The sequence below is a fragment of the Lipophrys pholis genome (assembly GCF_963383615.2).
Source record: "Lipophrys pholis genome assembly, chromosome: 4".
Taxonomy (NCBI): Eukaryota; Metazoa; Chordata; class Actinopteri; order Blenniiformes; family Blenniidae; genus Lipophrys; species Lipophrys pholis.
The window spans coordinates 33553706-33577192 of NC_137637.1; the positions used below are offsets into that span (position 1 = coordinate 33553706).

General features: G+C 40.1%; 1 protein-coding gene across 2 annotated transcripts in view; it reads left to right on the forward strand.

Annotated features, from left to right (window-relative positions):
- atg7 (ATG7 autophagy related 7 homolog) overlaps positions 1-23487 on the forward strand; it is a 97593-nt gene that overhangs the window by 25591 nt on the left and 48515 nt on the right. For both annotated transcript variants that reach the window (XM_080461888.1, XM_080461887.1), the window contains exons 15-18: positions 3005-3120; positions 6812-6887; positions 14289-14369; positions 22058-22180. In XM_080461888.1, coding sequence (XP_080318014.1) covers positions 3005-3120; positions 6812-6887; positions 14289-14369; positions 22058-22180 — 396 coding nt within the window. The remainder of the gene's footprint in view (positions 1-3004; positions 3121-6811; positions 6888-14288; positions 14370-22057; positions 22181-23487) is intronic.

Here is a 23487-nt window from a genome sequence, read left to right on the forward strand (position 1 = left end):
ATTATTATTATTATTATTATTATTATTATTATTAATTGGAACAACCAATAATGGAATAATGGCTAATAACATGCCAATAATGTAATCATTTTAGCCATTTATAAATATAATAAAGCCAATACGGTAATGCATGTGTTTTGCAAATGATGATAATAATGATAATTATTTACATTACATGTTAAAATTGCAGTTAAAAACAAGTATTAACATATTACCAATAATGTAATAAGTTAATAAGGAGAAAAATTTTAAATAATTTAAAAATGAAACCAAAACTGTGTAAATACAAAAGTCGCATTTTCTGGAAATAAAATATTTTTTTCAGGTTTTGTGCAGTTCGCTTATAAAAAAAAAAAAAATTATAGTGGATGGGATAGTTGACATATTCATAAACTGAGGATATATACTACGCAGTACTCTCTCATTTATAGTTGTAAGAAGTAAGTCACTACTTTAATGCCTTTAAAGTCCAGTTATTACACATTTATTACGTTACTGGCAGTTATTATGTTATTGGCCGTCATTACATAATTTCTTGCTACATGGATGAATTACTTTTCTTTTATGTTTCACATGCTGTCTTTTTGATTATGAAGCTCATGTACAACATATTGTATTGAGAAAAATAATTAATAACGTTGAATTGTTTTGCAGCCCTGGCCACTTCACCCAGAATCCAACCAGGGTCTATTGGCTGTGCAGTGACAGTGCTAACCACTTCCCCATAGCTCCCTCATATTATATAGTATGCTTATTGCTCCCTCTCACAGTATGTCGCGTCACTGTTCTCTCTCATATCGGTACAGGTTTAAATTGCAGCTGCATGATTAGAATTCCATTTACATTCACTGTGAACCTTTTTAATGATTTTTCATGAGCTGTAAATTGTGCTGCTGATGATAACGAAGCTTCCGTGTTTGAAACACACTAGAGTATGACATAACCTCTCTTGATTTGCACTTGTGGAAATCGCACCTTCCCTCCTCCCACAATCTGCGTGCATCCCCTGGCACTCTTGATGCTTCTCCGTGTGGTGTTTTTCCTCCTCTCTGACCTTTTCATGTGCGTAATGAGCCGCAGCCAGTTGTGGAAAATCTGTTGAACTCAACTTATAGATTTTATTCTCTGCCAAGATGCTCCAACTCACTTGTACAATATCATAGCAACATTATTATTTAGATTGGATGTGCTGGCCCCCAACTAACCTCTGCATGAAGCTATGAGTTTCCTCAACGAATGAATAAATGGTAATGTAACAAGAGTGCATGTGTTTTTTTAGAGACCGATCACGAAAGGCCAGGACCCGATTGTATTTCGTGTTTCTTCTTTTTTCGACTCCTGACGTGGCTTCGAGCCCAAATTTGACCCACTAAACACACTCAAATGTTGATCAAATTTGGCACGCTCATCAAGACTGGTGAAAAAATTAAGGAAATTAAAAATTAACCCCCAGAGTGCCACCAAAATGTCTCTCTCGCACCACCTAGAAACACAAAAAGGACCACCACAGCCCGTAGGAATGTCGTAGGGAGGTCAAATCAAAACAAAATCTTTCATTTCATCAAGATTTAAAAATCACGCACTGATACCCCTGACCTAAAGTCAACAGGAAGTCTGCAATTTGCCTTTCAAAGTAAGATTTTCACCTAAAAAAGGCCCTCAGGCGGCTTTGAGCCCAAATTTGACCCACAAAACACACTCAAATATTGATCAAATTTGGTCAAACCAAATAGGAACATCATGACAGGAACACATGACACACAAAACCCTCTTCACTCCTGGTGCCAACTTCCAAATATTAAACTAAACTAAACTAGATTCAATTCAATTCAATTTTATTTGTAAAGCGCTAAATCACATCAACAAACATCTCAAAGCGCTCTTACAATGATAGAGTACAACAGAACCCAACTAAACCTTTCCAAAGCAAGCAGATGTAACAAGCAACATCTAGTTAGTTAGATCAACTAACTAACTACATGAACGAAGCAACAACACAACAACCTTTACAACGCCTAATATAACCCCAAATAAAGACATTTGAAACACCGCCAACCCAAGTCCCAGAATGCATTGCAGCGATCAGCTCCGTGACGAAGTGTTAATCCCTATTGTATTTTGTATGTTTCCTCTTTCTTCGTTTTTCTTCTTTGTTTTTTGCACTCCTGGGGCGGCTGTGAGGCCATATTTGACCTTTTTTTGACGTTAAATCAGGAGGTAGTGATCAGAGAGAGTTGAAGAATGTTACAAATGAATCCCACTCGGGATGAAACTGATCTGAGTGACCTTTCACTGAGTATCTGATCGTCTCGAGCTGTAGAAAAGACACGGTTGTAAGAGATGGAGCACGAGTCGATTTCCCGTGAAGAAGAAGATACCGTCTCGCTAAATGACAAGTAATCAAACTTCTTCGGAGAAGTGGACACAACACAGCACTGAGACTGGAGCTGAGATATCTGCAATACCACCATGAAAGCGAGCTACCTCTCTAGTCCCAAAGCCGTGTTGTCAGAGTAAGTTTGTAAAAACATGCATAATGCATCAACTAGAGGAAAAGTTTTTTGGGGGACATTTCACTCTATTTTGCACCGGAAGGTTTCATTAAATTCGGCTTCATGTTGAGTTTGTAGTCATTTTCGGACGGGATTGCTTGGTTTTGAAATTTTCATCACGTATACTCCACCTCACAACAACAACAAAAAAGGTTTAAATATAAAGAATATGCAAGATGAATTTGGGATGTTTGTTTACTAATCCCACATGGGGAAGTTCGGTCACCACATCAGCACTTTCACATTGCACAATATAGGTCAAGACAATATAGTTACCCACAGAGAAGCAGACTGTGTATATATGAATAGATAATTAGATAAATATATACGTCATCTCAACATTTCTTCCCTCATTCTCAAGGAAAACGCTCTGAGTGAACTGTATCTTCTGAAGTGGCGTCACAGGACGACTCTTCATACTTTCTGTGACTGGCTGTGTGTTGTGTTAACAGTCGACCAGAGACCGGACCCTGGACCAGCAGTGCACGGTCAGCAGGCCGGGCCTCGCCATGATCGCTGGAGCCCTGGCGGTGGAGATGATGGTGTCCATCCTGCAGCACAGTGAAGGGTGAGCGTCAGCAAAAGTAGAGGTCGCAGCTCGATTGGAAGAAAAGTTTTCACAGTTTATGTTTATAAAAACAGGATTTTGTTAATTGCGCATATAACATTGTTGCCTCGTGTTGCAGAGGTGGGTTAAACTCAATACGGAGGGCTTTGTAAATCCACTTCTGGAGACTGAATTAATCTGTCCTCAGGTCAATAATAATGGGAAAAGATGAACTTGGGGTCATTTTAAAAGCAAGGGAAGAGAGTCTGCAACTAGAAACAATAAGATTATTCACAATAAACACAAAAAACACAACACCTTGGCGACTTAATGCGTGTCAAGCTATAGTTTTATGACATGCATACTCCTGAAGACTCCATAATTCACCTTCACCACATACAATAATCACAAAGTGGTGCACTGCTACATGTAAAGTAGTGTTAATTTGAGCCGTATGTTTTTTTTTCCGGGGGAGGTGGACGAGCACACATTATCTGGCAGTAATGGACTTGTGCTGCAGCAGCTTCTAAGTCATATTCTTGTCGCTGCTGGTTTGAAATTACACCTCGAACCAACGGAGACAATTTCACAAAGTGCGCCTTTAAAAAGAAATGTTGCTTTGCAATATCAAGATAATGAACATTGCTTAAGGTATGTTAATGTCAGCCTTTGAGTGTGTGTGTGAATGTGACTCATGGTATGATGTTCTTTGTGACAGCAGAGTTATGGAAAATGCATTATATAAGAAAAGTCCATTCACAAACAACTTAGAATAAGATTACATGTGATTTTATAGTTAATAGCATGAGTTTCATTCTTACGGAATGAGAGTTGACTTCACTTGTGAAGGGCAAAACATTCATTTGATGTGTTGGTGACTTCGTTTGGAGGATGACCGATTTTATTTCCCCTTATGATAGAAAGTAATTCAGTCGAAAAGGGAGGAAGACGATGACCTGTGGTTCAGGAAGACTGAATGAGTTTCTTATCTGAATTTATTGTCCTGGTTTGGTTCGAAAGCTAATGTTGGTATCAGTTTGGTTTGATATCAGAGAATCTTATTGCCCCTAAAGTTGACCACAATACAACTTCCCTACAGAGGCTTGTACCGATTAGATATACATCCACCTCAGTAAGCAGCCCAGCAGTCCAATGTGTCTCATTAAAGCTTCACTCCAGCATAAAACTAAGGGAGGTGTTGCTTTTCTGAAAGTCGGATCACTAATTTGATTTTTAACTCGGCTCTTGGTTACTTTTCTCTTAAGAAGTGTTTCCTTTTCTTCTGTGCTTCTCGATCACTGACTCCATGAGCCATTTTCCAAATAGGAGTTAATTATTGGTTTCACATGTAAATTTACACACATTTTAGCAAGATGATAATTGAAATGACTCTAAATTACTGTTCTCGCTTTCACTCTTGAACCTTCATGTACATGCATGGTGATTAGAATTCGAGACATGTAATTAGTGCTTTACATCGAATCATTTTCACAAATCCTTGTTGTCGATGTGCTCAGGCACAATATGGCCTTCTTTAGTGTGAATGCAATATTTTCCAGCCCTCACCATTATTAATGTTGAAGTAGACATGACAGTGAAAACAACACAACAGGGGTCAAACATATCAGTGCAGTCGTAAGTGTGCCTGAGGAGCTTACGTGTGGTGTAAAGTGGCTTCGTGTCACATAGTCCCCGTGTCACTTCAGTCCAGTTTATTGTTTAGTGACCAGTGTTTGTGTTTGCAGTGAGTATATTCATTATTTAAACTTTTTGTGACACTTTGCACAATGTTCAGGCGAAAAATGTGTTTAATTTGGAGGAATCACACACGTGTCTGGAAGAATCGCTCAAGGCTTTTAACAGGTTATTGAAGACATAGATGAATGATTGTCTCTCCTGGTAGAAGCACTAATTTCTCTTTTCTTGTGCATCATAGGCATAAGGGATGTAAATGTTCAGTATGTCATCGTGGCTATTACAGTGAAAGCACAAATGGCTCATTTAATTACTTATTAATTTATGCAAATCAGTTTTAGTGCCATGTGTGTTTACATGTAAGTGTTGTCTAAAAAATGCTGAGGTGGTTTCCATGATTCTTGAACTATTGTCATTTGTATGGGTGCATTTTTGTGAAAAAAATTTTTTGTTGTTGTGAAAAAGCAAATGTGTGAGATTTTTTTTTTTTTTCTGTTGCAATCAAACCGCAGGGCTTTGTGGCCCTGATAAGACCGCCACTTTCTTACCAAATGCTTTTAGAAGATATGAGCTGCGACAGAGCTGTTTTTTGATTTTCTTTCCTGGACGAAAAGCTCCAAAAGAAGAGTCTTTCCCCGATTTCTTTCCCCGTTATGACTCCCCTCGCATTCGCCTCTCTTGCGTTCACCGTCTCTCTCTCCTTGTTCGTCGCTCCATAACTTGGTTTTTGTCGTTTATTTATAACCCCCATCCTCCATTTCTTTATCCCCTTGAAGGTCCTTAAACAAGCTTTTGTATGGGCTCGTACTCTGGAGCAACTGTGGGTTGCAGAGAACTGCCACCTAGGGATTAGTGTTGCAGGATTGTGAGACACTTTCTAACTCTGCAAAACGTCCTTAAGCCCAGTCGGTAATGCCTTTTCATTTATCACGTTTCACAGAGTTTAAAATCTTCAGAACCTGCCTGGATTCACTGTGAGCTTGTTCATGTAAAGTGGACCGGGCCGCACAGTGGTGTAGTGGTTAGCTCTCACCGAGCTCAGGTTTGAGGATTCTAACCAATGACCCAAGGCAAGGCAAGGCAAATTTATTGATAGAGCGCCGTTTGAACACAGAGCAATTCACAGGGCTTTACAAAGAAATACAAAAAAAGTCATTTTGGCAATTTAAATCTAATGAAGTCAATAATTTAATAACTTGCCAATAGTTTAATAGGATATATGAGATCATTTTGTAGTCACATTGCGCAAATAATCTAATAAGTTATTACATTAAGGAGAAGCATATGAAAATAAAATCCTTTCAAAATATTATAACTGCAGCCATTACTTTAATAATCCATAATTAGAACTGCCGTTCTTTGAAATAAAAGCTTTTTTGAGGGTTTGTGCAGTTTGCCCATCATAAATAGGTGTAGTAGCTGGGATAGTCTTTCAATGGAGACACAAACTGTAACGGTCTATGTTCATATAGAAAATATCATAGAATAAAATGCTTCACAAATGACTTGACAGACCATTAAAAGAAAACTATTTGCACACAAACCAGTTAAACCAATACACGCATAGTAATTGGCAGATTAAAAAAAAAAAAACCTAAATGGAGCTTTTGTGAAACATATATAACATATTTAACTATGTTAAGAATGTTGGTAAGCTGGGATTGGGTCCTGTAACTCTGAGATGAGTTCAAATATATACATGTATTGCCTTTCAAGATGAAGCATCTCATTTAGGGGGGGGTCTGAAACACAACATACATCACAGTCATCCACTGTAGTAATTGTATATGTTCCATATATTTACATATAGACTCTCATTTACCGTCCCTTAAATGCATCATGACCTCAGGTCCGCACCTAAGTGAAGCTTTCAGGGAAAATAATTTTTATTTGACCTTGAAGATGCACAGGTTCTTGTTGTTCATGCACAAAGATGTAAATATGAAACGGATGTCTGTCGACGTTGCAAATATCTTCCTCACCCCCCCCCCCCCCCCCCCCCCCCTTCCATTTCCAGAGGCTACGCCGTTGCCAGCAGCAGTGATGACAGGATGAATGAACCCCCCACCTCTCTGGGTCTCGTGCCACATCAGGTCAGATGCACTCAAACCCACTCCAGTGTTTCACCTGGTTTACTCTGTGTACTCTCTGTGCTGAGGAAACCACATTGGATGCAAGTCGAGGGGTATTTCAGCTTCACCAATAGCCACAGAGCCAGAAAACCAGTTGTTCCAAAATTGTATAAGGTCAGCATCTCTCCTGGAAAGAGGACAAGAGAGACTTGAAAGTGTTTCTGAGTGCTGTGTGACGCTTTTTTTCTTTCTAAAGCACAAATTAGATTCGACCGCATTGCACATTGCACCAACTGGTCGTAGTACATGCTGTATGCCTTTGTCGTATTGAACTAAGTTCTGACTACAATGCTGGATTGACATTATGAACCAAGGTGGCAATTTTACCTCTGCAGAACAGAAATTCACAAGTCAAAAGCGAGGCGATGGCGAAGATATAGCCCGGTGTGGAGGCCGCATGTGGCTCTTGTGTCCGCCTGTACAACGTTATGTAAATTAACATTTTGAATTTATTTAAATTATTCTGCACAAAAGACAATCTTGCCAACACATTCTACATTACACATACAACACTTGAATAACAACTCTATCAAAAACAACTGTCATGTGCGTGCAGCCTTTCACTGCAGGTGGATGAATCTTGAAAATGTAAATGTATCTTATAATAAATAAGACTCAATTATTAAAACAAAAAGGATTTCAACAAGGAGACTGGAAAGCAACTAACTTTCTTTTATTTCCAACTAGATTTTTATGCCTTTACATTTTAATATGTGGAGAGACATTAGGATAAAACAAAGCTATGATCAAATGTTTAAACAGCTGAAACGGCTACAGCTGAAGAACTCTAAGAAATTGAGGTTAAAAAAACTGATAAAATGACTTAAAACACTCAAAGCAGCTCCTAACTAAAACATCCGAATGAACTCAAACCACTAAAGTGGCTAAAAGCAGTCAAAATATCCTGCTGATGTCTATTAAGATTTTCACATTTCATTGAAACAACAGCAGCAATAGCTTTTGTGAATACAGCTAAACTATATAGACGTTTCAAAGCCATGTCACCTTTAAGCTTAATTATATTTTGAGGCTTTAAATGAATGCAATTCGGGGTAGAGTGGGAAAAACTGTATTATATGTTGTTTTTACTATGCCTATCCTGGCAGTTTATTCATAAAAAAAAAAAATAACAATACACAGATTCCAGTGTTTGTTATCAAAAATAGAGAATGACTTCATGTACTGATGTTTTGTGGTAAACAGTGTCAGCACGTCTGTTTGTGGAAGACACAACACTCCAGAGTTCTTTCCAGTAAACTGGAACAAGAGGAAGGATCATGTTGCCTTTGCAGGAAAACACACCGGAACCCTGACGCTTTGGCTGATATGTTTCTTTGACAACATGAAGAAGCTGAACTTACTGAGAAATTCAGCAAGAGAACAAAATACTCGAGTAGAAAGAATCAACGTCTCGGCTTTCAGAGAGTAATGACACATTTACGGCTTATTAGTTTTCCCACCTGTGACAGTTTTGTTCCTCTCTGGTTATTCGAGATTTCTATTAGAAAAAGTTTGCTGCTGGTGTGGTACATACTAAGGTTTTAATTTAGAATATCAGAAATACAAAACAGTTTATTTGATTAAAAAAATAAATAATAATTATGTCATGAAGGGAGAAAGAAAACATCAATGACTCAAGCATCCAGCATCAAAAAGCCTACAGCAACATGTTTGATTAAGAAAGGAACGTTATATTTGTCACATATACGGCGAACATACAGTGAGGGGGGCAGAGGGCAGGCGGTGGGATTCGAACCTATGATCACAGGGTCTCTTTGTAAACTAGTGATGTACGAGTCGATACGATAGTCTTCCAGATGTGCCTCTTCCCGGATCAACTGTCGTGTTAAAAGATCAATCCTGAGATGTTATCTATTGAAATACACAAAACCTGAGGTTTAATCCATCTTATATGAAAAGGGTTTAGGTGTTCGGAACCATTTTTCTCACTGGTTGATGGGACTTCTGTGTGCGACAGTTCTGACAATGGTTGATCACAAATGTAGTCATGCTTGGAGATTTCTCAGCGGTGTGCAATCTTTAAAAAAAACCTATGTAGAAATTGAGCCATCAGCAAAGTCTGTATTACACATAATCCAATCCAATTAAATGTAACTGTGCCACTTTTAAAAAAACAGTTCCTGTATAACACGAGACACTGATACTAATCAAAAATCTAATAACTTCATTGTGATGGAAAACAGGACGCAACAATCACACAAGTTTTTAAACTCAATAACCAGACGACAACTCTTTGATTGGTTCATGTGGCGCTTTCTTCCACTAACGGGGAAGCGGTCATGCGATTTTGATGAACTGTGGATTTTAAACACATTCGGTCTATGTCCTCTACCGTTTCCTGTTTTCAAAGAAAAGTATGCAGCAGGTGATACAGGGTGGCTTCGTGCAAGTTGCAAGAACTTGGAGCAAGCAATGCACAACATTGACGCTGACGATTTAGAGTCTGAGACTGTAGCAGGCGAGGGGATGAATCCAAGCCGTTTTATTATTTTTATTATTATCATTCTGGAGTCGGGAGGCCCCATAGTCCTTCTTGCTGTGAGGGCCCCCAGGGGGTCTAGAAATGCCCCTACAGAAACACTTTCAATTTCAGTAATCAACAATGAAGGTAAATAAAAAAATGCTCTCAATAAGAAACTTTCACTATTGTAATGGTGAAAATGCAAAATTTCATTCTTACATTTTCTGTGTGGTGACTGAGTGAAAATGGACCCATACAGGGCTTTGGGTTTTTTTTGTAGCTCAGTTTATTAAAGTGGTTCATGTTGTGATACCACACCTTGTATTTACGCTGAACTGTTCTAAGACAACACCGCTTGAGCACTTTTCATGGCGGCCTCTATCACTAGGTGAGTGTGTGAAAGTTGTTCCCTATATAATTACATTTTATGAAATTATAAAGAGAACACGATATTTTGCATTGGTCATTTTAATAGTCAACGCTTGTGTTTAAATTAAAAGATTAAAAGAGTCTGTAGTTGGACTAAAAACATTCTAATTAAGATATATTAACCTGAGAACAATCTCAAATTCCGGGTCCAGATGTGCATGTTTTTGCTCCTTGTTTGTATTAATAAACACTCAGTCCTTTATACGTTTGGATGCTCAAAAGGAGAAACGGGTCACTGATAACCCCTCCCATGGCTCACCACAACAGACCATATCTTGACTTGAATTTGCTCCAGGCCTCCAAAACAAACCTAATTCTGTTTCATAGGTCAGCAAACTCAGCAGTGGAGGTCAGATAAGACGAGGCTGGAAGCAGCAAGAACATCGTCGTCATAATACGCAGCGATCATGAGTGATTTAGCTTCGGCGGCTGATCCTCCCTGAAGGCATGATGGTAGAAGTGAGCTCAGAGAGGCCGCTTATCTGGATACGAAGGAGAGTGCAGGGATTATCCGTCGTCAACGCAGCCAACACGCCCGATTCTTATTCAAATAGCTGAAGTTGTAAACTCCTCCAAGGATCCTGACACTGTTTGATTCAGAACTACCGTTTTAATGTCGACACAGATGTAATTGTCCAGGAGGGGAAGCTCGGTTCTTTTTATGTCTCTGAGAGTTGTTTGTTATGTAACCATCAGTATGTTATTGGAAGCCTTCCACTTTCTGGTGACAAAAGCACACTAAACAACCTTGTCAAGGTTTGTTCAAGTTTCCCGGAGCGCAGCAGAGACGCTCAAGTCAAACGAGTGGAAGCCAAACAAACGACTCGTCCACCGAACAGGTCATGTTTTACCTCGTGGACTCAGACTGTATCATTTGCTGCCAACAAGAACAAATCCTTACTCCACATCCTTCATCCCCTCTGCTTTCAGGCTCCCCAACACACAAAAATCCCATTTCAAATGATTTTTATGGATGACATGTTTCTTCTTTCTATCATCATAGAATTCATCCATTCTAACTTTCTATGCTTTCAATGTGTTCTTTCTCTCACACCTTTACTTGTAATGTTAACATCTCTCCTTGAAGAGTTCCATTTTGTTGGTCTTTGTGAGGGTGATCTATAAATAATGCATGAAAATGCCAACTGAACTGAGCTGAGGGTTTCTTTTTTTTTTTAAAAAAGGCTTGTTTTTGCAAGACTTTCGAAGTGGCTTCTGCTTTTATAGATTTGCTACTATAATCTCAATGAGCATGTAACTTCATGGACGTGATTGACAATGTCAGGAAAGTAACACCTCATTTGATCTTTCCAGATAGTCAGTATGAATGTGGAAGACGACCGAAGACTAAAATCACATTTAAAAATCAATAAAAGAACTTAAATTTACCTGGGATGGGCTGTCTGAAGTAACACACCTGAAGTGATTATTTTCTTTAATCTGGGAATGGTCACCAAAATGTCTGTTTGCAGGCACCCACACTGTGCTCTTGGCTCGCCGACTGCACTTTCTCACCACCTCCATTTGCTCCGTCATCAGCAGGATTCGTCATCCTGCGAATTTCTGCTTCTGCCACTTGCTTGACACGTCTTACCCCTCAGTAGTATTCCACACAAACAGCTCGAGTGTGTGTGTGTGTGTGTGTGTGTGTGTGTGTGTGTGTGTGTGTGTGTGTGTGTGTGTGTGTGTGTGTGTGTGTGTGTGTGTGTGTGTGTGTGTGTGTGTGTGTGTGTGTGTGTGTGTGTGTGTGTGTGTGTGTGTGTGTGTGTGTGTGTGTGTGTGTGTGTGTGTGTGTGTGTGTGTGTGTGTGTGTGTGTGTGTGTGTGTGTGTGTGTGTGTGTGTGTGTGTGTGTGTGCGCGTGCGTGCGTGCGTGCGTGTTGATAATAATGGTGAGAAGAGGGAAAATGCAGCAATGCAGAGCAGGAACATAATAATATGCATGAGGAGTTCAGTGAACGTGACCTCTGTGTTTGTGTATATATATTATATATTGCGAAACGTTTTTGCATCAACCAGTCTGTGTCTATTTAACCAGTCTGAGGACGACTCCAGTCTCTTTTCCTGTCCCACAGTGACTGCTTGTGGCGAAATACTGAAAGTACACAATCTCTAATAAACTACCAACTGCATGGCTGGATATTTTCTAGTTTTATTATCTTGTAAATGGTTGATTATTAGTTTGGGTCTTGGAATTTGCAGCATAATGTCAATAGATATTTGGCCCCTAAAATCAATAGAAATGGTCTACACTTAACTTTTCATTTTGGAACAAAACTAAATAGCATGACTTGTTTTTTTTTGTGGGTTTTTTCAGTTAAGTGAAACATGTTGAATATTTCACTTTTATATTACTTAAGTAAAGAAGGATGACCTTTGTCCACTGATGTTTTGACCAATCCAGACCAAAAGCATATCCTTTAGTTTTTCAAGTAAAGCAGAGAATATGACAAAAATCATATAAACATCTGTAATGGTGATAATGTAGAACAACATTGGGTAACAAAGTTAAATTCCCACCGGATGTATTTTAGAGATGTTTCACATTAAATGTGTATACTATCATCAATCGCGAGTTCATGCTGTTGGGAAATGAACTTATCTTTTTGTCCACTTTGTCATCATAATATTTTCAATACTACACAATAGAAAACACAAACACAGCAGTGTGATAGTATATAGTACTTTAGACTCCATTAAACTTCCATATATGAATTTTATATTCTGCTTTATAAACTGGTGCTGATCCCAGCTGACTGGGTATATTCAGTGTACAAAACACACACAAATTTAAAATTTAAAAAACATGAAGGCGCACTGGCAAAGTGTATTTTGATTCAAGAGGTTCATATTAAGTTCATAATTAACCCAAAAATATTTTGTGCTCATCCCAAAACACAAAACCTAGTGAGAACCCCCCCCCCAAAATCTCCCTTTAGCAAACAGACACAACCAGACCGAGGTGGCCGGTTTCTGCTTGCTCCCATTGGGGTCAGAGGTCAGCATGACAGAACCGGATAGACTGGACAAAGAAGAAGAAGAGAAAGAACAAGAAACAAACAGGTAGAGATCAGACAGACAGCTAATCCACTCATTGCAGAACTGATGGGACCAAAAAGCAAAAGATCAAGAGCTTCTAGTTCCTCTGCAGAATAATTACGGCTGCGATGAGTTTTAAATGTGGTTAAACTGACCTTCCCCAGCCTGACACCTGTGAAAGATTTAAGTCTGCCATTGTTTTTTGTGGGGAGTTGATTGACTGCAAATAGAGAGGTTCAGGGCCTGATTTGACAGTTTCCCATGCCTGCATTAAAGTACTTCCTGTTTCTGAAAGGTAAATAACACCTGAGCCTTCTTATTCAAGCTCCACCGGGTGTTTAAGCTCAGGAGTACAGTACAGTCCGCCGACCACTTCGAACAATTATTGTCCATGAGATCTGCTCAGTTTCATGTGGAGCCGGTAACTTATTAAAGTCCATCACACTTGCCCACGCGCGCACACTCTGACTCAGTCATCCACTCACCACTTCATTACTTAATTCCCTGGACATGTCAGCGCCGCCCATTTCCAGCAGATGGATTACCCGTCAAGCAATTTCCCCTCATTGCTTCTACTTAAATGTGTCTGTTTCAAATGAAGACGTGTTCGATAACACGTCGGATGAAGCTGTAATAAGTTGTTATCTTTTCCTCAGGTCACCAACTGGTGCACATTTTCCAAAATATCCCAGCCAAGAATTAAAAAGAGCTTTTAATTTCCACCTTGTTCACTCGCTGCTCATCTGCACAAATTGATCTGCAATGCCCCAACTCTTTCTCAGTTTCATCATGCCACAGGAAATTATTTCATTTTCTCCCGTCTATGTGCGTCACCAGAAAACATAATTGGCTGGAGCTTTTTTTTTTTTTTTTTTTTTTTTTTTTTTAAATTGAAAACACAGGAAGATGATGTGGGAGGATGGCAGGAAGTGATGAAAGGGATGCATTGATCACGAGTGCCGTTTCAACACGTCTCGCTGTGCATGCGTGCGTAATAAGTGTGCGTGCGTTTGGACGAGGTTCTTTAGAACCTTAATGAAGGTAATTAGCCACAATTAGGAGTGGAGGTTTTTAGTAGAGAGAGTGGGAGAGATGCGAGGGGTAACGTGAGGTTTGGTGCCTCCTTGACAGCAGAGGGCGCTCTCTGCTTTACTTTAAAATCACTTCTCTGTTCACTACTGTAGCTGTGTTCTTGTTTACTTGAGCTTGTAAGAGATACAACAACAGGAAAACTATTCATTGGCATTAAAATACTCTTTCTACACCATTTGCACACTAAAAAAATAAAACAAAAACATATTTTCCCTGCCTTTCCTTTATCCTATAACTTTGTGACTTGATGTTTCCAGTTTATCCATGTTGCTCTCATCATTTCCACACTTATTTGAACATGTCCCGTGCTTCTCCTCCACAGATCCGAGGCTTTCTCTCCAGGTTCGACAACGTCCTGCCCGCCAGCCTGGCCTTTGACAAATGCACCGCCTGCTCGCCCATTGTAAGTGGCCACAAAGTCGACACGAAAACTCCCAAATTATGTGTTTCCAAGTTTAGCTTTGGAACAAGACAAGTGTTTACACGGCGAGTTGCAATTTACTAGTAAAATTGACACTTGCGCTCGGATGGAGGGCGAGAGTCTGGTGTACTTATCAGATTGCATTCGGTTACTATGTGAAAACATTGTTTTGAGACACAAATTGCAGCTGCAGCAAAAATGAGGGTGGCCTAGGGGGTGGGGGGTCGGGGGGGCAGGCAGTGTGGTGAAATGTTGTTCCTCCAGGATTACCGATGAGAGACACACACACACACACACACACACACACACACACACACACACACACACACACAGAAAAGCTGGTAAAAAAGCATCTGGTAGCAATCAGGCAACAGTTGCTCATTGATGTCAGTAACTGTCGTATGAGTGAAATTAGCTCTCACCACCACTGTGTGTGTGTGTGTGTAGATGGGGTGTTAAAGGTCCTAAATCTGCCTAACTTCAATAATTCCCTCCTCTTTTTTGTGGATAAAGCATTGTCATTGGCCCACAGACAACTGGCCGGTGTGGTGAGCAGAGTGAAGCAATGACTGTACGTTGGTGTAAGAGCAGGAGAAGAGGACGAGGAGTCTTTAAAAAAACATGTTTTATAGAAGGCAGAAAGTTGGTTTTTTTTATTCTTTATTTCAGGGGTTATAAGACAGGAGAAGTACAGAATGTTGTGATGAGTGGAGGGGCTGGTTTTCTCTCTCTCTCTTGCTCTCTCTCTCTCTCTCCCCCCCCCCCCCCCCTCTTCCCAGATCTCAATGCACTCTTTGTGTCTATAAAGAGGTCATAAAGCCTGAAATCTATCACTTTCATGTGAAGACAGAGAGAGAAACCAAGAGGCAGTTAGGGGGGGGTAGCTCGCGGCTCTAAAAGTTCTCTCCACCTACGCTGTGAAAAAAACCCTCTAAAAGTGTGGAGCTCCTCCCCATCTGAAGGTGTCATGTTTCTGCCCGTGTGACCGATGAGATTATTCGGTTTCATATGGTTTGGTAGGAGTTGAGCGAAGCCCGTGTAGTCGGGGACAATGAAAAGCACGAGTACAGAAAAGAGAAGTCTTTTGCTGAGGCGGGGAATAAAGTGGAGAATACGTCTTAATCCCCCCCCCCTCACACCCACCCACCCACCCACCCCTGCTCTGTTTAGCAATTGCTTATCTGTCTTTCACTCTTTTCCTTTCAGCCAACTCCTATTTCACTCATCCTGCTCTTACCTCTTCCTCCCCCACCCGACTCTTCCTCCCCCATATCTCTCTTCCCTTTGTGCTTCCCACTGTCCGTCTAACTGTGTGTCCACTTTAATATGTGTTTGCCTGTCTTTGTGTGTGTGTGTGTGTGTGTGTGTGTGTGTGTGTGTGTGTGTGTGTGTGTGTGTGTGTGTGTGTGTGTGTGTGTGTGTGTGTGTGTGTGTGTGTGTGTGTGTGTGTGTGTGTGTGTGTGTGTGTGTGTGTGTGTGTGTGTGTGTGTGTGTATTCCTGCCGCAGTCAGCTGTGTGCTGCCAGGTCACTATGGAAACAAAACAATTCAGCCCCTGTCTGGGCTGGAGCAGTTCCTGTGGAGTTGGGAGCTTTTCATTGTGCATGGGTGTTTGTGTGAGTGTGTGAGTGTGTGTGTGTGTGTGTGTGTGTGTGTGTGTGTGTGTGTGTGTGTGTGTGTGTGTGTGTGTGTGTGTGTGTGTGTGTGTGTGTGTGTGTGTGTGTGTGTGTGTGTGTGTGTGTGTGTGTGTGTGTGTGTGAGTGTGAGTGAGTGAGTGAGTGTATCCTAACTCTTTCTGGGGCTGCGAGCCAATAAAACTCCACGCCAAAGAGTAAATCACAGCTGACGTGGCTTTGTCTAAAACCGTGCCAGACACCTCTTACTACAGCTACTTGTACACTCCACCAAATATGCTTCCACTAATAATAGCAAATGTCTCTTTTTACTTTTCTTTTCTTTTTTACATTTAAGGCCCTGAATTGACTTTAAGCTGGTGACTAGTGTCGCTCTACTTGTTCCTTGGTGCTCATACTTTTTGTATGTTTAATATCGGATTACTTTTTTTTTTTTTCATTCAGAAGGTGTGTGGGCCAAAATTGGGAAGGCTTTGCAAACTCCAAAGATTATTTACCTTTTTTTTTTGGGGTTGTGAATTTGCATCAAATCCAAACTGTGGAAGCGAGTTTGTGAAAGCATGCACACTAAAGGCTGCAGGAATTCTTTCCAATGATAAGTAACGTGAAAGGTGCAGTATGTGTGAACACTTTCAGAGTGTACTTTCACTAAAACTGGTCAAATAAAGGTTAGATTAAATAAATAAGTATCAAATGTGATTTATCTGTAAGACCTTTCAAAGGTGGTACAGCTCAAAGTGACAAAAAGATGAATCAAGGAAGGACAAGGACACAGAGAATTCAAATGCAAGGATGAAGAAATGGGCATTTAAAATATGTATAGTTAAGAAAAAAATACCGAAACAAGTTAAAATATTATAATGATTTCAAGTCACGTTAAAAAACAAGAAGAAAAACATGTAAGTGATAGAATATTATGTCAAAGGAAAGGTTCAGTTCCAGCATTTTTCCCTTCAAGTCTTAGGCAGTAAACATCATTGAAAGATATTTAAACCCAGTGCATCAAGGAAAAAGGAAGAATTATTCATATTGATGAGAGATTGACGAAGAAAATTTGTGTTTGGTTTTGAAGATTGTTACCAGCCACGGCATAGTGTTGTTTCTGCTTCTACAAGAGCTTTGCGCGGTGAAAATATTGCTTTTATCATTTGAGCTCTACTTTTAAAAATGACAGAAAACTGATTAGCAAAGTTTTAATATTTGATTAAATGTTGGCCTGGGGGGATTTTTTCCGGAACTTTGATGACTAATAAAAACAAAACCGCTCGACTAATCAAAAAGTTGAACTGATATTCTGAGGAGGAGCGTCTCCTCTGTCATTTAATAGTGTTTTGAAGCTGATATGATATTCACCCTCAGAGGAGATCGTGTTTGCGAAATTTTTTTTTTAAAGGCAAATTGCAGACTTCCTGTTGGATTTAGGTCCGGGGTATCAGCAGGTAAGTTGTAGGTCTTGATGAGACGAACAATTGAGTGTTTGTTTCATCTCTCTACGACATTCCTACGGGCCGTGGTGGCTGTTTTGGTGTTTCTAGGTGGCACTAGAGAGCACAATTTGGAACTCTGGGGTTTAATTTTTACATTTCATGAAATATTTTGCCAGTCAACCTCTGAGTGTGTTTAGTGGGTCAAATTTGGGCTCAATGAGGCGTCAGGAGTGGAAGAAAAACACAAACATTACAAATACAATATGGTCCTGGCCTCCTTCGAGCTCGATCCCTAATAATAATACTACTAATAATAATACTACTACTAATAATAATAATGATAATAATACTTTTGTATATCACAATAGTGGCCACATACACTGTGTTTCAGGGATATTCATGGCACATATAAATCAGTATATTTATATATAAAGTAATTATCACAGCATCATCTGATGACATGACCCCAAGATGAACCACTCTAAAAGTAACCTGTGACCTTTTATAACGAGCATTACTTTAAGAAACTTTAACAAAATACAGTTATTTTAATTTAAGGTTGATTTTTATAAAATCAACCTTTTGTGAGTATCAATAAGAAAAGTGATCAGACCTACTGCTTTGAAGTTTAATAATACTGATTTATTATTTTTAATGAATGAAACAACTTTATTCAAACGTGTACTAACTTTTTGGGGGAGTTTGTCTCACTAAACATTCAAACCAAAGTGTATTCCTTTTTTTTCTCTCGTCAATCGTCTGAGAAATCCGTGCTGCTTCTCTGAAACACCATCGCACTTTTGATTTCCACACGCATGAGTCATGTGGGGGCTCAAGTGTTTTCAAGGCGAGGGTCTAACCGGGCGTGATGACCTTACATCTCAGCACAGGAAGTCAGAGTCACTGAGTCACCAGATATTGTTTATTCCTCGCCCCCAGAAGACACTACGCGTCACATTATGCCAAAGCCACTAACCAGGAACCTTTTTTTCTTGGAAGCATTCATTTCATTGTTTCGGGTCTTTTCAAAAGTCAACGATTTACCAGCGCTATCTTGAGCTGTAACCAAGTGGATTTTCTCAAGGAGGTTGTTGTGGCCGACAAACAAAACAAAAGCCAAAGATGATGAACACATCACAGAAAGAATCATAAATATGAAAAGAAATGCTGGGCTGGAACTAGATTTTCCAAGAAATAAAAGCTTCAAGATTCCAGATAAATCAACTGTCATGTCAACATACTCTTGACGCCGTCCTTTTACGTAATCACTAAGACCGAATATGAGACAGCGTTGGTTCTGGGGGGGAAGTACGTCTGAAAAAGTCAGGTCGTCTTTTATACAGTTTCTGAGAAAAAGACTTTTCTGCTCTTGTCTTTTAAATGTTAATAAATATAATCTCATACGATCATAGTGTTCTTAAGAGGAAAGTGTTCATTTCACTTTTTCCACATGTTGTTGTGTTACAGACCTTATTCCAAAATAGAAAAAACTCATGTTTCATCCTTCAAAATGCTGCACAAAGTACCCCTTAATGATTTTTGATGTTTACAATGTTGATTGATGGTGACCCATGCAGCTCAGTATTCCAATAATTGTCGAGCTGTCAAAACAAATCCTGTGTTACTGGTGCAACGTAACAAGACGTCCAATGCAATTAAAAAAAAAACAGTTCGAGTGACACACGAAACATAAGAACATTCCTGCAAATTTACACTGTTAAAATCCCGCCTGTGGGGACATTTGTCATTGTTGATATTCTAATATGTTGATTTGTTTACACATTGTCAGCGTGTTTTTTTCGAAGCAATATTTGGTCTGATAACCGTTTTTCAAACCGAGTCAAAAGAAGAAAACCCCTTCTTCTTATATTGGGACCAATTATTGTACTACCACCAATAATTAACATTTTCCCGCTCAAAGAGTTGATATGTGATTGTCTAATTCTGATCTATAAACCTTCAACTTTATATACTTGAATCAAAAAAGTAGATCCTAAATTATTTGTGTTTACAACCGAAATTAAAGGCTTTCTGAGCCACGAGGACCACCCAGTGTTTGCTATTTTTATGGATGCTACACACACACACACACACACACACACACACACACACACGCAGCGCCTCGATTGCGAAATGCGTTCAGCATGGACACTTCAAAAAGAACATATTGTGACTGTCAAATAAAGGCCGGTGACATATTAATGTGGTTCCTAACGGAAGGAAGCCTGTATGCTTCCGTCCACATGTGCTGCGTTTTTGTTTGTTGCGTGCGTGCGTGCGTGCGTGCGTGCGTGCGTGCGTGCGTGCGTGCGTGCGTGCGTGCGTGCGTGCGTGCGTGCGTGTAATCCAGATGTTTGTTTGTTTTCTGGGTTTGTCGTCGTCTTAATCACTCCGATCCTCCAACAGCATGTGGCCATTATTAAAACTCATCAACGCCTGTTAACACTTGTTAAGAAATTGCTTCTCTTTCATGTTTGTTCCTTTTCTCGTGTCTGTGTTTATTTGAATCTTTATTGTATATCTCCCACAACGTTTTTAGTTTTTTTTTCCCCCACCCCGAGACGTCTGCTGGTGTGCAGCTGAATTGGGTAAACTTGCATTCACTTGAAGTTTGATCATCATCTTCACCAGGAAAAACAAGATTCTTTCAAAGTTCAGAAGCACCTGGTACTTTAGATTACTCTATTCATTTTATCTAACATCTACAATAAGTTTCACCCGTCCTCCTGCATATCTTAACTCACTTCTGTCTTTCCATTCTTCTTGCTTTCTTTTTCTTCTTTGTCGTCTTTGTTGTCACCTTATTCAGGCTATGTTTAAATCAGCACTCACAAGTCGATCATAATCCACAATTTACTTATCTAAACTATTACCAAACAGATTTTGTTGCACCACAATTCAATTCAGCTATATTTATATAGCACCTAAGTTTTTATTATTATTCCAATTTTTAATTGTAATAATACAAGAGTCAGCGTGTGGCACTGTGCTGCAGTGGTTACTACCAGGTCGTCTGCAGTTACTGTGGCCGCCTCCCACACTTTCTATCATTTCTTGTGAAGTTTTTTTTTTTTTTTAGTGACTCAACATTATTTGTGCTTACCACAGGTGACCTTCCCATGGTGTAACCTGCTTCTTTATTTAGTGTGAGCTGGAGAGAGTTCAAGTCCCCAATGACGTGACTGTGTTCACGTCACAAGATCAATCTAATCTATTGATCTGCTATCGCGAGATGGCCACGGTTATCAGCCTGGGCTCTCTGATATGAGCAGCTATATCGAATGTTTGTGCGCTGAGGCCGTTCAGTGTCTCACGTAATAGAAGCCACTGAGGGAAATGGAGAGTCAAAACAAAAAAAACTAAAAAAAGGAAAGAGTGGCTAAAAGAAAGCTTGAAAAGATGAATGAGGGACACTTCAGCCTGCATTGTGTGCGGTGTGTCTGGCTCCAGAGACCAGAGACGCCAGGTCAGTCTGACACACACACACACACACACACACACACACACACACACACACACACACACACACACACACACACACACACACACCGTGATGCACATGGCTTGTTGATGTCTGAAGCAGAGGTAACTGTACACCTGCAGAGGAGGGTCTGTGGGCGTCCCTGAAAGGCTTGGCTAATATTGTGAAGGCAGCGGTGAGGACAGAGGGTGTGTGTGTGTGTGTGTGTGTGTGTGTGTGTGTGTGTGTGTGTGTGTGTGTGTGTGTGTGTGTGTGTGTGTGTGTGTGTGTGTGTGTGTGTGTGTGTGTGTGTGTGTGTGTGTGTGTGTGTGTGTGTTTTGGAGAGAAGGTGCAGGTATTTGAAGTCTGCATTGGTGGGAGGAGATCAAGGTAAACACATCAGTGTGATTGCAGAGGTGTTGAGTTGTGGTTTTACAAAAGCTTCTGCCTCTGGGCCGAAACCACAAAGGTTTTTTTTTTTTTTTTAAACTCGACTCCATTTGAATCCAGATCAAACTTCATCTTCTTTGATGTAATACAGTTTTTTGTTGTTTTTTTTTCTCTCAAGCTGTGAAATGTCAACACAACTTACTCCGCCTTCCCAATTATACATATCAGATTCAGAAAGCAAGAAAGCTTCAGCCAAGAAAGTAATCTTTGTTGAAGAAATGCTCCCTAAGAAATCCTCTGGGCAAGTTGTAATGTTTTACTTTAAAGTAGTGTTGGTTTTGGAAGAAAGCTTTTTTGTCCCGTGACTTCAATCTGACCTGGTATTGACTCCTGAAACAGACTAAATAAGTTAAAACATGGATATTTTGTTTACAATTTAAGGCATATTCTTTGTCAAGAAAAGTTGTCTTTCAAGATTCCTCTGATTTAGATTCAAAAAGGTCCCGGGGTAAAGTTTGGCAGCAGCTATGTTCTTTGTTTTTACCTTATATGTTCAGTGTCGTTGCATAAAATGTTTGATGTTACACTGATTTCAGCTATGATATTACTGTGTTTCTGTGTTTTTAATTTCTTACCTTTTTGAATTTTCTTGATTTCCTAAATGGCCGATGGCTAACAGAAGTATTCCTATCCAAACCTGTAGACGTGAGGGTAGAGTAATCAAAGGGCTAACGTGTCATTATTCTCTGTTTCTGTCCAGGTCCTGGATCACTACGAGAGGGAGGGTTTCAACTTTCTCTCCAATGTTTTCAATTCCTCCCACTCCTTCCTGGAGGACCTGACAGGCCTGACTCTGTTGCATCAGGAAACACAAGCTGCAGAGGTAAATCACACCCACACCCGACGGGCACAGACATGCACACGAGAAAACCTGCTGCGATGTCCTCACACACACACACACACACACAGGAAGTACTCCGTGTAGATACATGATCAGCAATGTTGTGCCTCATCTATTTATTTTTTTTTTTTTAGAAAGAAACTGAGGTGTCCACTTTAGTAAATTCCAGGATTGCGTATGTAATACGTGCACCTGTGGGTATTAAAGGGTTGTGCTCTACAGGGTTCATAGTGTTTGTTCTTGAAATTACAGGGTTAGGTCATCATGAGCAAATGGTGATTTGCCTCGCTATGTCAAAAAAAACTCTTGTGGAGTAAAATGGGTCCATATTATCTGTGTAGGCAACTCTTGAGATGGTAGGAGATCAGGTCCGATTGAGGCAGATGATCTGTCCTAAACAGAGCTTCCTGTATACTGGTATTGGGAACTTATCCCCCGTTTACACGACTACGAAAAGGAGTGTATGCGCAAAACTTTCTTCTCTTTTGGGGTGTCTGTCTACACAACACCCGTGTTCGGAGCCACTGCGTCCATGACTTTTTCATACCGACTCTCAAGGTGGAACTTTTCTTTCACGGGTGCGATTTCAATATATAGTAATAATATAGAACACAGTAAAGGCTCGTCAGCTTAATTTCATTCATGTGTTGGTCTATAAGAGGGATTATGAGGTTGATTAACATTTCATAGGTTTCCGAGGAGTGGCCATCTTTCTCTTTTGTTGTCATGTAAACAAGGTCACATCAGAAGTAGGACACTCAGAAATCAGAACCTTCCCAAATTCGGGTTCGGAAACGAAGCACAGCCAATTAAATGACAGGAAATGGATGGGATGACAGCCTTTACGACTGTCTCCCATTAGCTTCGCTTGTTGTCCAGCATTTCTCGAAGTAGATTTTCAGTGGGGGAAAAAGTTTGAACCCAAAAGTTGCAATATTTTTATTCTGTGTACGGTTGCCACGGCAGCACGCAGTCGATGTGCATGGAACAATGAGGGGAATAAAGTTCCAGCAAACACCCAGAGGACTCTGTGCTGGAATACAAGTGGTTTTCCTCAAGTCTCCCCTCCTGACATGAGACGTTTGTGTGTGTGTGTGTGTGTGTGTGTGTGTGTGTGTGTGTGTGTGTGTGTGTGTGTGTGTGTGTGTGTGTGTGTGTGTGTGTGTGTGTGTGTGTGTGTGTGTGTGTGTGTGTGTGTGTGTGTGTGTGTGTGTGTGTGTGTGTGTGTGTGTGTGTGTGTGTGTGTGTGTGTGTGGGAAAATCCCACGTACTTTCTCCCTAAGTTCTCC